Here is a 13,973-nt window from a genome sequence, read left to right on the forward strand (position 1 = left end):
GCACAAAACGACATGGGTTTGAAAGCCGGGTAGGCCGCCTCAGTACTTTCTCCTCGCATGGTCAATAAATCGAGTACCACACATGGGTAATAATGGTGACGCTGATTATTACTGCACTTAGAATCACAAGAAATCTGGCATGAAGTATTGTATAAAGCACCACAAAAAAAATGTATATATATATATATGTAGGTTTCTCGTATAGCACTTAATGCCACTGGCAGTTAACTTCATAATAGACTCCAACAGTTGTAAAAAGTAACACTAACAATTTGAACAAGCAGCTCCCACAATATGTTGTGGATGATCTTGTTTAGTGCCTCTCACATTCCCTGACTTGTGTCCTCTTTTTGACACTGTTTTGGCTGAAAGTTCGGTTAATGTTCTGCGCATTCGCTTCATCTGCCTATTACCTGGGTGCTGCATTCATGTTTCAAATATATTAAGTGAAACTTGTATATTGTGATATTTTGTGTAGGATTTTCTTCATGAGAAATTCAATGTTTCTGAGTGCAATGCCTGATTTTTAAATTAAATTTAAATGTTAAATGCAGCATTTGGGTATTTGTAAATGTTACCCTCCTTTTCCCACTCCTCTGGGGTGATTCGTCATTATATCTGCAGTTTCTGATAAGCCAAGTGCACTGGGAGGTAGAGAGTGGTTTATAATTATTATTGATAATAGATAACAGGCTTCTTGTCGGACTTCTCCAGATTTTAAGCGCCGGACCAGGGATCGAAACTTTGTCATATGGCTTCATGCATGCTCTCAAGGCGAGCGTATTGTCCATCAGCTATCCTCCTGGACTGACCTGCCAGTTGGGTCCAGCTGCTCATTTGGGGGGTTGGTGGACCAGCTTGGCAGTTTTGCCTTCTTGGGTGTCAGAGCCAGTGTGGTGCCCAGGTTTGGAGGCAGTGCCGGCCTCAGTGGCGGCAGTGCCCCGGGCAGAAAAATAACACATTTAGCGCTCCCTCCCGCCGCACCCCTGGTCAATTGGGATGGGGGGGGCGCCAAATGTTTCTTTTTGCGGTGGAAGAAGTGTCATTTTAAAATTAAATGCGCTTGCGGGAGCTGGCGCATTTAACAACAATAGGGTGCTGCAGCACACTATTAAGATGATTGTCGCCCCACTCCTGCAAAGAGCAGGGTGGTAATTATCTCTATAGGGTGCCAGCACCCTATTATTGTTAAATGCGCCCGCTCCCACGAGCGCATTTACTTCCAAATGACACTTCTCCAACCACTCCAGCTCGGGGTAGCCAGTGAAAGCCCCCTCCCTCCCCAGCTCGGGGTAGCCAGTGCAAGACCCCCCCCCCCAGCTGGCGCCCTAGAGGGCTAATGGCACCCTGGGGGACTATGGCGCCCAGGGCGGTCGCCCGGCGGCCCGCCCTGCCTTAAGGCCGGCTCTGTTTGCAGGTACCACCAGGCTGTGTGAAGGATTCAGAGACCAGCATGGTGACACGAGGGGTGGGGACACTAACATATTGCGGCCCATCGCCGCTAATACTAAAGCCCTGTGTCATGTTCTTTTCTCTCTGGGCATTCTGCCTTCTTCACTAGTCTGACTGAAGCAGAAAGTTGGGCTTCAGTAAAGAAAAGTCCCAGGAAAGGGACATCACTGGAGTCCCAAGATGCTGAGAGACAGCGTAAGAGACAGTGTAAGAGACAGTGTAAGAGATTGTCACATATTTCATTATGAATGTGGGGAGGCAGAGGTCTGTCGAATGTCTTCAAAACTGTTCATAAAATCAAAATATTAGAAACACGAAGGACAAGAAAATGTTACTATGTTTATGGGAAGTGTTATATAAAAAATTATATGGAGGTAGATTCACAGTGCACACCTAATTGGGCGAAATATGCATTTGTGCATAAATGGGGACTGCTAATTCAAATACCTGTGTGCAGGCAGATCTACCAAACCTATAAAATGAGTGCTCTGGGGACGGGCCGCAGGTGTGGCAGATGCATGGCAGACTTCGGACAACTCATGGCATGATGCATTCTGGGACGTGCCTTTCCGGGTAGCATTGTCTCCTGCACCTGGGTGCCCTTGTTCCGGGCTAGACGCAGGGGGACTGGCAATGTAGACGGGGGACTTTTGAGGCTGCGGCTTATATTGATCTTGCCCAGTCGGAAACATTGATGCCTAGACCTGCTGCTGCCAATGCACAAACTGTACCCACACGGGTGGTCCACTGGCTGCAGCCTCCAACCCATGTGGGTGGGCCGACGCATACAGATCCATGGGCAAGTGTCATTGCACCTACAACCTGTCAAAGAACTTGCATTGATCAGCGCTCTAACAGTGGATACGATGTGGATGCGTTTCTAAAGACAGTGACACTTCTACCCCCTGCAGTGGCTTAATTACTGGCATCCATTCCAGAATACGCTTAAACATAACTCTATTGTGTAGCTATGTTGTCTTGACGTCACTCGTTCCATCATTGCTTCTTATCATGGAAACTAAAACCAGGATGATTAAGGCCCATTCAAATGTACGCACTGCTTCATACAGAACGGTATATGTCCCATGAGGCTATGCAATGGCCCCTATACAATCAGAACAATATTGCAATCCATATCTGTATTCATAACAAGGTAGAAAGTGGCGAGCCAAACTCGTGCAACCCAGCAGAAGTCAAACACATGTTTGCAGTTGCCAGCAATGAACTTTGTATTTCGAATATATTGCAGCAGCCATACACCTGTCAAAAATTAATATTCTACGGTATTGCTCTTCAGTTCGACATTTTCAGTTTATTAATGTAGGAGCCCCTTGTGTGAAGGGCACCTCTAAATGGGCAGAAGTCAATTACTTCCCAATCTGCAATTTCAAGCACTTTAAAGATCACTCTGGTAAACTTGATATGCACACATCAATCCCTCAATTACTACACACACATCAGGGCAATGTTTTAGAATGCAGTTCTTTCAAGACACTTTTTAATATTAGATGCTCACAAAACAAAACTACATCTTACCATCCTCAGTCAGACAATCTGGTTGAGAGTTTCAATAGAAGCAGCATATATTCGAGTTGTTTATTTTTGACAAACACAGGGAGTGCTACTAGACCTCTGTCATGTTATAATGATTTACAGGTGACCTTTCCAATTACACCTTAACGGAGGAAGAAATACAAGTGCTTAAAGTATGTCTAGGCTTTCTACCACGAAACGACATTAACCCATTAAATCTACTGAAGGAGTGAGTGAGTGAGTGAGTGAGTGAGTGAGTGAGTGAGTGAGTGAGTGAGTGAGTGAGTGAGTGAGTGAGTGAGTGAGTGAGTGAACTGATGCTAGACTATGTAGCAAATAATTAGACGAACCCATTAAAGTGAGTGAGTGAGTGAGTGAGTGAGTGAGTGAGTGAGTGAGTGAGTGAGTGAGTGAGTGAGTGAGTGAGTGAGTGAGTGAGTGAGTGAGTGAGCCTGTGCATGTGAACATGTATAAAGGATATTTTGTGGAATGAACTATTTGAGGTGCTGGAGCTGAAGTATTCACAATTGAAGAAATCGTACAGTTATGGTTTACTGCTCAAGAACCTAACATTGCTTTATTGGGCGCTGACAGTTTTAAAGCCCTCGTTCAGATGGAGGGATTAGTGAAGTGGTTGTGGCTGCAGTTATAGACTCTAGTTCAGGAGCTAACTCAATCCACAGGGTTCCTCTGATATTGGTAGAAGTAAAGCCATCTGAAATGCGTGATACTAGGATCATGAAATCACATAGAAATATTTAGTGCTTTGAATAAAAGATCTACACAAGCAGACACATTATTACTGTTACATTTAGAAAGACTCCCACTCCCTGCACCAAACAGCATTCGCAGTGTTTACCTCCCAACTGAAAAGACGGTGACTTCCCCGGGGTGTGGCTTCCCTCTTCCCTCTTTGGATCGCCCCATGCGTTGGAGTGGGTGTTTTTTCTTCTGGCTGCAGTGCATGCAAGGAGCGAGCCTTGAGCCCAGGTGAACGGTGTGGTGGTGCGGAGGTCCACCATCCTGGCTGTTCCGGTGGGGGCAGAAGCTATTCAAGAAAAAAGGAGATCATTTAAAGGTCCTGAATTCACACTGATTTTGAGGTGCCACATCCTACAACAACAGCAGAATAGAAACATGTTTAATTTTACACAACCTCCCACAGTAGAGGCCCGTGCATCATGGGTAATGGGGCAGTGCTTCACCTCTCAGCCCACATTATTCACTCTCACCACGATCAGGCCTCTAAGTAAGGGCAGAGCACACTGTGCAGGTAGCCCTATAGCTCCCCCTGTGTGACATGGTGCGGCTCACACATGGAGCATGTAAGGCTACCTCCCAGCAGACACAGGGGGGCCTTGGTGAGCACTGGTCCATAGGATGCTATGAGGGCGTGTGATTCAGACCCCCAGCATTCTCGGAACACTGCATGCTATGGCTCTAAATTAGATGCTTTGAAGCCCTCCTATGGATCACACACCAAAGCGGGGTGGAAGGAGAGATGTGTCCATTACTGCTGCCCCTGTTGCTTGTTTCGGCAAATGGGCCCCAAAGCAAGGAGCCAGTAACAGGGCAAGTGTATGTATGTCCTTGCATATGTGTCTGCGCGCGCACGCGTGTGTGTGCGCAGGAGTGTGAAATAGGAGCTATGGGGGAAGAGTTACTGATGAAATGAGAATACAACGGTGCCACACTGGGGTAGTTACAGTGACATGGGGAAGAAGTGGGACAACGAGAGCAGCACTGAGACAGAAGAGAGGCATTGCGAGTAGCAATGAGGCAGAAATAGATCAATGGGAATTAAACAGGGGCAGTGAGAGCGATATGGAGCAAACCAGTGGGAAACGGTCTTTTTCACCTAAAGTAAAGGAATCTTCCATATTTTCAACCTAAAGTAATGCTTGTAAATCATGTAGCCTTTTTTTCAATCTAATTTCGGAACTTATCTTCTGACCACATGCCAAATCATTTACACCTCAAAATTTGAAGAATTCACCAGTCAATGTAAATTTAAAAAGAGTATTTCAGATCAGGAGTTCACTCATGTACGTTGTTTTGCTCTACTGTGCAAAACAGCAATGAAGGACTGTTATGTCTTTGCAGACTCAACATGAGCGGTAGCACTACCAAATCCCCTTGTCTCAGATCCTGGTGGCTGTGGACCACTCACTGCTCCATGAGGTGGCCTTGGAGTTGATATATGAGGGGCAGCAGTGATTCCACTCCATTGCCAGGCTCCTGTGCCATGGCCCAGACGAGGAAAGGAGGACCAGGTGAAATTGGGGTGGCAATTCCCATTCTCTAGCCTGTAATTTGATGTCTATGTGAGCTGCGTGTCTACATTTATGGAAGTCAGGCAGTGCAGTAAAACCCCAAGGCCGATAATTGGGAAGCTCCACAAGTCTGTGCTTCCCGAGGAGAGGGGAGCTGCAGACCTACCAAAAAGCTAAAACAGAATAGCAAGCGAAAAGTTGAGCAGCAGTGTATCTGCTACGACATCCGGGAGTCAGGCAGCTGCAAGAGAGAAGCTGCATGACTCCAAGATGGTGGACGGCCACTTTATTACAAAGGTGCGTGGAGCCGCCAGGTAGCACGCAGCACAAGTAGAATGCACACTGTGAAGACAGTGCTTTGAAGGTTTATCCATATATAAAACCCACAGTGAGCAATTCACTTCTCAATGTTGACAGTTTTCACCCACCCTCCATTAGGGAGAATTTAGCATATGGACAGTTTTTACGCCTCTAGCTATACAAATAAATAAGATTTTGAGAGGGAAGCCAAATCTTTAGCGCAAAAACTTTGTTACAAATGTTACCCTAAAAAGACCTTCAAATAGTCCTTTTGATGAGCCCCCAATAACAACAGAGCACGTCTTCGAGACAAAAAGATCAAGGATACGCCTAATTATCATATTGTGTGTGTGAACACTTGGCCTGCCCCGCTTACGAATTGAAATGGGTCATTCTCAAGCATTGCCATTTGCTTGAGAATGGTCCATCAAGGCTGGACACTGCTTTCTTCTAAAAGAAGTACTAATCTTAGGTACTTATTTGTTAAAACAGATACACACGTTTCCATCCCAACACATTGAATTGTTCTAGACCATTAGGGACTCGCCCAAGAGATAGGTCACCATCCAAATGGCAATTGTTCTGTTTGTCGTTTCACACAAACTAACGCTCCTTTTGATCTTGGGTTGTCAAAACTGTGGTGACAAAAGAACTTCACCAATTGTAATACTACGAGAGTGGTTTACCTCATCATGTGCACATATTACAAAATATACATAGGGATGACAGCGAGGAGCATCAGGGCACGACTCACAAAACTCCGGAGAAGAACACCAATGCACCCTTGGTTCAACATTTTCTGTCCCCTGGGGACACAGAAGATGACATGAGGTGGACCATTCTCACATCTGTGAAAGTTGTCCCAAATATGAAAAAGTGGCTATTCTCTTTGGAACAGTGCACAATCGTCCAGGTGAGAAAGCTACATATACAGAGTAAATGAAGGTTGGTGATTGGCATAAATTATTGTCACATGTATCCTCACTATCTAAAATCCGGGATTATATTTGTACCTGCACCTCATCATTTTCCTCTTTGATCAAAACAAATTCTATTTAGATCAACTGAATAAATGGCATTAATAGACGCATAATAGATAAATCATTACATTAGTTTTTGTATTTTATATGCATTCTTCTTCTGTTTATAGCTCCATTGGTATTCCACCTCTACTCTTTCAATATCACCTGAAGAGGGAAAATGTGAGTGTCCCTTCCTCCCTGATGGGGCCCCCAACCGGAATAAGCACTCCCGACAGAACAACTATCGACTATCAGAGATTGCACCCAGTCCCACCGCTCCCAATGCAAACTCACATCACGAAAGACATCAAGTCGTTCGCCCAATCAACCCCACAATGACAAGAGCCTTAGCCAATGCAACCAATGACAACCAGGACCGAGCTGGAGACAATTATATGGACCAACTTGATTGGTGTCCCCACAAACCATGTTGCAGGTCGTTAGAGGCTCCATGACGACTTAGCCGCATTAGACAAGAAGCATATGTGCAGTAGGCACAATCGGTACACTCATACACCAATCCACATGAAGAACATACGCGTACAGTTCTATGAGCTAGAGGACAGTGACACACATTCGGTCTGCACGTTTGTTATTTTTCATATAGACCCGTTATCGCACCGCAGAAACGCAAGATGCCAGAAGAGCTCTTGTATATGCTTGCAGATGCTACTCACTAGTTACTCTAAGGATGGGCAGGAGCACCCAAAGGACGTGACCACTCGTTGCTTGCTTTTAAACCTGAGCAATCATATTGGAAGAATAACCAAATTTTAGGTAGGCCTCGGATCAATCCAGCACACTAAACTCCTGTTGCAGAGATCTCGACGCTGCAAGCTGCTGAGCGAGCAGAATCGCCCTGGCAGGGACTGCCACCACCAAGGCCATAATGTTGCAAATCGACATTCCTCACTCACGGTGCCACAATGAGCCACGCAACAGAGCAGGACACCTCAAGCTAAAATACAAATCAAATCGAAGTAATTCGACTTCCCTAGCGGCCTCCTCACACGTGATCTGGCCGACCTGACATGATGCCAAGCCCTGGAAGCTGGGAAGCTGCAGCCATCCCACGTCTGAGACTGAACCTTGCCACATAATTGCAACAATCCACCTACAATATACGCTGGGACTGGACTGCTCTCATGGCATTAGCAAAGACCTCATTGTTACACATTGTCACATAGTTAGATCTTGGTGATACATAGTATACAAGAGCAGGTGTCTTGCGGGCTGGGAACAACTTTAGTCCCAGGCTTGGGGGCCCAAGGCCTGACCAATCAGCACACCGGGGATGGAGGTTGCTGGCCGGAATCTCCAGCCAATCATCAGGTGTTCTAATGTAGCAATTGTCAGGTAGCAACTTTTAGGGATGAATCAAGTGTACCACCTGACACGGCAACCACCAATAACACAGCACCACATACATCTCTATACTGGACCTACCAGTCTGCGAGCCAACCCAAGGTGGCGTTAGGTTTGGGGAAGGATTTTGGTAAGTGACGACAATTGTGACATCACAAGTGTTCAAAAAGGGCCTGCGATCCTGAAATTAATGAGACGTGCTTGGATGAAACTTGATCCCTTGTATTTTGTCCCTGCTCATTTGATATAATAAAACGGCAGTTAACCTTTGCTCCTTGTGTGGACCTCGAAGTCTTTGGGACATTGGAGGGAGTTAAGGCCCTCCATGAGCTGGAGGTCCGCGGACCCTAGGTATGGCGCTGCCGACCCCAGAATCTCTCCTAACACAAGGTTTCCTGATGCGCCATGGCAATGGAAAAATGACTTCCATGTGCCGTCTGAGTCTAAAGTGATGGCCAGTTACGTGCATCGGTCGACAGCCATAAAAACAGGACTAGTGGTTTTCAATCCCATGCCTGTTGACACCATGTTGAGGACTGCCTTTAGGCTCGGTCGACCTGGGCGGTAGCCCAGGGCCACATTAGCCCCCGCCACTTGAGTTTGGGAGAGTTTTTCAAGGGCTCTCCCGAGTTGGCGTGGTGGGTGAAGGCATCCTATTGAAAGGAAATGCGCCCGCTCCTATTCCTGGTGCTCCAGCACGAGATTTAAAGCGAGGATTAAAGGAGGGGATGGGAAATATCCAGGGAGCAGAGCGGAGGAGAAAGAACATCAAAAAGTAGAGGAAGGGGGGAGAAAGGATGGAGTGAGAAGAGAGAGAGATAGGGATCAAAAAGTGGAGAATAGCAAAGAGCAGGCAGACAAGTGAATACAAGCCCAGGCATGGGGGCCAAGAACGGCAGTAGCACCCTTTAAGATCTGGCCCAAGAAGATGCTCCCAAAGGGGAGGAGGAGGGTCAGACAAAGGCCCACTGATAGGATACTGCTATGATCAAACAGCAGATAATAGCCAGAAGTACCATGGGGCCCAATTAGTTGTGCATTTCCTGACACCTGACCCGCGTTGGAAAGCCTGGGAGTACCAGGTAAAGATACCTGATGGTAGAGTGCAGAAGGACCAAGGCAACACCCAGATAACCTTGGCATTGGCCAAGAAAGACATGTCCATGATACCATAACACCCCAGAGTATATGGCTGACTGACTTCCCAAGTGGAGGAGGTCCATAATTAAGGAACTGAAAGGAAATCAAAGACTTGGTGGCAATTCAAGGGCACTTGTACTGTACCCACCTAATCCCTTTCATAACCAAAATAAACTGACCTGATGGCATTAACAACCTCAGAGAATGTAAACAGGGGGAGAAACCAACAATAACAGTAGTATGATATCTCCATCCTCAGGAATACGTTCTGACCAAGTCTCTTTAGGATTTTGTGGCTGGTAGATGGCCACAAACATATCTAGAAGGATGAGTGAAATTGGTGTGTTGGTCCCAGCACTATTGTTTATTTTAGTGTGTCCTGTATGCATTAAAGAGTTGAGTATGTTCCCCCCATTTGTCTAAATCCATGTTTTGATTAGAGTGTGATCCAGATGCTGTTTTTAGATTAATCTACCTTAGCTATTTGCTAAAATGGGAGTGTTGCAGGATAAAAAATCCCTTGCGGTGAGACAGAGTTCTCTGTAGGTGTTTAATGAGGCCTTAACATATACAGGTTTGAAGGCTTGCAGAATACTACTTTGTTTATTGAATAATCAAAACGTGATTGAAAGAGGAGAAAGACGCCAGATTATGTACTAGATTGACATTGAAGTGGGCTGAGTTGGAGTCCCAGCATTGTTTTGATGGGACTAGTGTGGTGGTACAGGCAGGTGGTTCTTGAATTCTTTGATGGCCTTGATCCTTTCCTTCTGAGGACATTTCATGGGTTCTATGCAATGTGTTTAGTGGGTCCTTTGATTGCATTTACCATCTCCACCATGCACATCGGGATTCTTCAGCATACGGAGCTTTGTCCATCTGGTTAGTTGCTTTCTCAGGATTTGCTCCATCCTTCTCTTTCTTGAGGCTGTTGAGTTATGGAGTATACTATCTGACAGCTTACTTCTTTTGGGATAATTCACATGACTTATTTGGTATTGAGGTATACATTGATTGAGTATTAAGTCCTTCGTCTGGGGTAACTGGGCACCAGGGCGAGGTGGAGAGAGATTAGGTTGAAAGGAGGGCAGTGTTTGGTGATGGAAAATTGATGATCACATGGATATAGTGGCCAGCTCACTTATTTAAGGATATAGTGCCCAAGTTAGTTATGTAGGGGTACAGTGCCCAGTTCACTTGGTAGCAGCTCCAGGACCTCTGGCCGCTCAGATTCATTAGGTCTTAATGTTGTTCTCAAAGGTCAGCTCATTCAAGTAGGCCATCCAGCATAGCAGGTCTCCCCCAGCAGCCATGGTGAGATTTCCAAGCTCCAATACACAAGCTCATGTTGCACATCCTCTCAGTTGTTGCTCTATTCATTGTTGTCTTAGAAATTGTATGGCTCTGGCTCTTGATTGTCCTATCTTTCATGACTCTTTAATTGACACATTTTTCTCTAGAGCAGTCCTCGCTGATCCTCGGAGGCCAAGAGAACTCCAGCATCAATTTCTGAATCAGTCAAAAGCCCATCCTTCAATTACGGTGGCACAACAGATCTCTGTGGTCTCCTAGCTCCCTAGGCACTCCCTTCCGTGGCAGCCTCGTCCTCCCTTAACTTCTCCTCCAGATCCAATGGCACACATTCCCGCAGATCCCATCCCACATTCATAATCCTGTGACGAAGGCTGTTACATTGGTCCTGTCTCCAGCAGCACCCCTCCTCCTCTGCTACAAGTAAGGCTCAACATAGTTCCACATCTGTTACATGGAACCCCTCAGCATTGGCTGGAATACGTTCCTCTGTTGGGACAGTCTTCTAAGTGCTGTGTTCTCTGGGTGGCATCTCTGTGACAGTCTGTGCTGTAATAGGGTCTCTGTGGACTAATATGACACTGGCTCTCATATGTGTGACTGATTTTGGTATTCCCACAACAGCTGGGCTCTTGACCGCAAGTGACCTGCTTCTATTTTCACAACAGTAACTTCTTCTATAATTGACTTATGGGACATGGGGAGTAGGTTTATTGATTGCTAAATTAGTGAATAACCTTAGGGGGTGGCTGATCTGACCTGAGGAGGGGCATGCCATAGGAAGTGGACTCTATGACTCCAAATCTTGACTGCCTATGGTAGCACATGTACCTGCTCCAAGGACCCTGATAATGGGCCACAAGGTTGCAGAATCCCCTGCATGCCCGGGGATGAGGTCAGAACCTTGACTTCCTAACACAGAACCTCGGCTCACTAAATTTACCCCACCCTTAATGGTCTTCTCTTTCTTTTGCATCGGGCCCTGAGCCATCCTACTGTGTCCATGTTGGCCCCTGGGTAGGAATCTGGTGAGAAAGCCTCGTGTCTGTCTGCTGTCTGACACTTCAATCACCGAAGCTTCTTTTTCAAATGATTCAAGAGTCCTCTAATGTAGTTTCTGACACTCACCAAAGTCTCATCTTTATCTGGTTCTTATTGGTGCAAGCAACTGGTTTGTCATGCTAGACATCCTATTGAAAATTCCCAAATGGGCACCCAGCAGCAATGACCCTAGATGCTGCGATGTTCTCATTGATTGGTTCTCTTGGCCTTTTCTTGCACATGGATAGTGTCAGCGTTTGGATCAGCAGCCGGCAAGAGGAAATGGTGAGATGGAGGTTAAGAGAGAAGTGGAAGGAGCATATCTCCTGAGGCTGGAGAGATGAGGTGAGCATGAGAGAGATGGGGAGTGAAGTGAGGGTTGGATGAAGGGAGGAGGTGAAAGGAAGAGAGCATGTGTAGAAGACCAGGAGAAATAAGGAGATGGTGCTAGACAGTGGCAAGGAGGAGGTGGGAGTCAAGATGGAGGTATACAGGGAGAACCTCAAGGGAAGACAGGAGGAGTTGGAATGTCAAAGTAACACAGTTGAGGAGGAGGCTTTGAAACAGCAGGGAAGGAGGAACCCCAAAAGCTGGGAGGAGAGTATAAAGGAGTTAGACGAGACACAAAGGGAAGCGAGTGGATTGTAAAGATAAGGTGAGGAAGGGCGATAAGAAGACCGCAGGGGGAGGAAGAATAACAGATCTTGGAGAAGGGGAGATGGGGTGGAGGTATAAGAACATCAAGGAGGTGAACAGGAGGGAGGCAGGAGAAGAAGGACAGTGGGAGAAAGGAGGTTTTGTAGTTCTACTGAGGAACAAGATTATTGCAGCTAGGATGGATTGCTGAGGTATCAATACATTACCCTCAGAAATGAGCAGAGAACAGATTCACAAACCCGGCTCTCCAAGCCGATGTAACCAGTCAGATCCCTGGAGGCAGCTCTGATGCTGAGCCTCGCGACACTAAGCCATCCACTGGCTGCAGCTTAGACTCATGAACTGCAGCACCTCGAACCCAGACCTGAATTTAAAGAGAAGCAACAGCAATGCCAACTTCAGCCAACATGTATTGACCCATATATTGACCCCTCTACAGGGCTAAGAAAGAGGTGTGGGTCACCTAAAGCTCGAGGCTGTGAGTAACTGGCCACTGCTACCTCTCCAGGAAGACACTCGGAGTGGGGAATATGAAACCCCAGAGACGTTTGTTTGTTTGAACTTTGAAACATTGTGGGGATCCAGAGACCTCTGTTTGGACCAAGCGATTTTTGAATCAGAATTTGGGGAAAAAATTACACACTTGCTTTGTGCTCAATTACTAATTCCCCTTGCCACTGGCGACCCCTACTGCCTGACTTTTAAGTGTATCTACCCTTTTCATGAGACAGTTGGGAAAGAACACACCACTAGTTAAAAGCAAGGTTTTTGTTTTCCTACTAGAAATGTCGAGATAAACTTAATCAAGAAATGGGGTTGTCGTGTGGAAATCCTACTTAGTTTCATGACTGGCAGGTAGTTCGTGTTTCAATAAATAACCTTCAAGGTATCTATGTTCCTGTGAATGGGTGCTTGTATACTGAAACTTATTGCCACTGTTATTTTGCCACCAACTTCGCTGGAGCGTATTTGAAGTCAAATAACACTGGTAATCACTTGTGCCCCTCTCCCGTCCTCAAATAACGGTCACCTCTATATCAAGTGGGAGCCATCGGTGGAATTAAATGGTGCACTCATGTTCTACTTTATGACCAACACAACATAACTTTACCGTAAGCTCTCCATAGCTGGGCAGTTGTTAATTGGGGGGAGTTTGTATCTACTATGTCAAGTGTTGTGTAGGCCTTGCATCGAAAGCCATATGACACAGCAGCTCTATTTAAACATGATTGTTCATTGCAGTAACGGCACAGCAGTGTGCAACTTTACTGACTGTAGATTGTGTAATACCTATAGAAAAACAAGTACGACGTCCTAGCATCGCGGGATGTTTTTCGCTGTTTTTTTTACTGCAGATTTTTTGCTGAAAAAACTCAGCAAATCTTTTTGGGGGAGTTAGGAAAATATATAAATTGGGTGTGGGTGTTCGGAAATATATAAAAAATTAAAGGGGGTGGGGAGATTGTGGGGGACCCCCCAAAAATAAAAAAATAAAAATTCGATGAATTTTTTTGTAAAAAAAATTCAGTGGTAAAAACCCTGTGAAAAAACATCCCACGATGAAATGACATTGAACCGAAAAACAAAACCCTGCTGAGATACCCCAAAGCTTAGCTTGATCAGCTCAGCCTCACCGTGTCCACTCCACCATATTAGAAGCAGGTGTCTCATTAAATGAGGCAGCTGTCACTGGTCCAGCTTTAGCTGACAGCCAGCATGCATTAGAAAATATGGTAGCATCTATTGCCTGCAGCAACTAACAACAAAAATACCACGGGCAACTTGAAATTGTAGATTGGTCGTCTGACGCGATTACCTGTGTGTTGTCCATTGGTTCTAGAGAACTCTGGGAACCAGGGAAGACACCCCTTAATGATGC

General features: G+C 45.9%; 1 protein-coding gene across 1 annotated transcript in view; it reads right to left on the reverse strand.

The window, feature by feature from the left end:
- RELL2 (RELT like 2) overlaps positions 1 to 13,973 on the reverse strand; it is a 430,484-nt gene that overhangs the window by 208,190 nt on the left and 208,321 nt on the right. Inside the window, exon 5 of the mRNA XM_069654128.1 lies at positions 3,845 to 4,033. Within this exon, the coding sequence (XP_069510229.1) occupies positions 3,845 to 4,033 (189 nt within the window). The remainder of the gene's footprint in view (positions 1 to 3,844; positions 4,034 to 13,973) is intronic.

This window comes from Ambystoma mexicanum, chromosome 3q (genome assembly GCF_040938575.1).
Source record: "Ambystoma mexicanum isolate Mex_15411 chromosome 3q, UKY_AmexF1_1, whole genome shotgun sequence".
Taxonomy (NCBI): Eukaryota; Metazoa; Chordata; class Amphibia; order Caudata; family Ambystomatidae; genus Ambystoma; species Ambystoma mexicanum.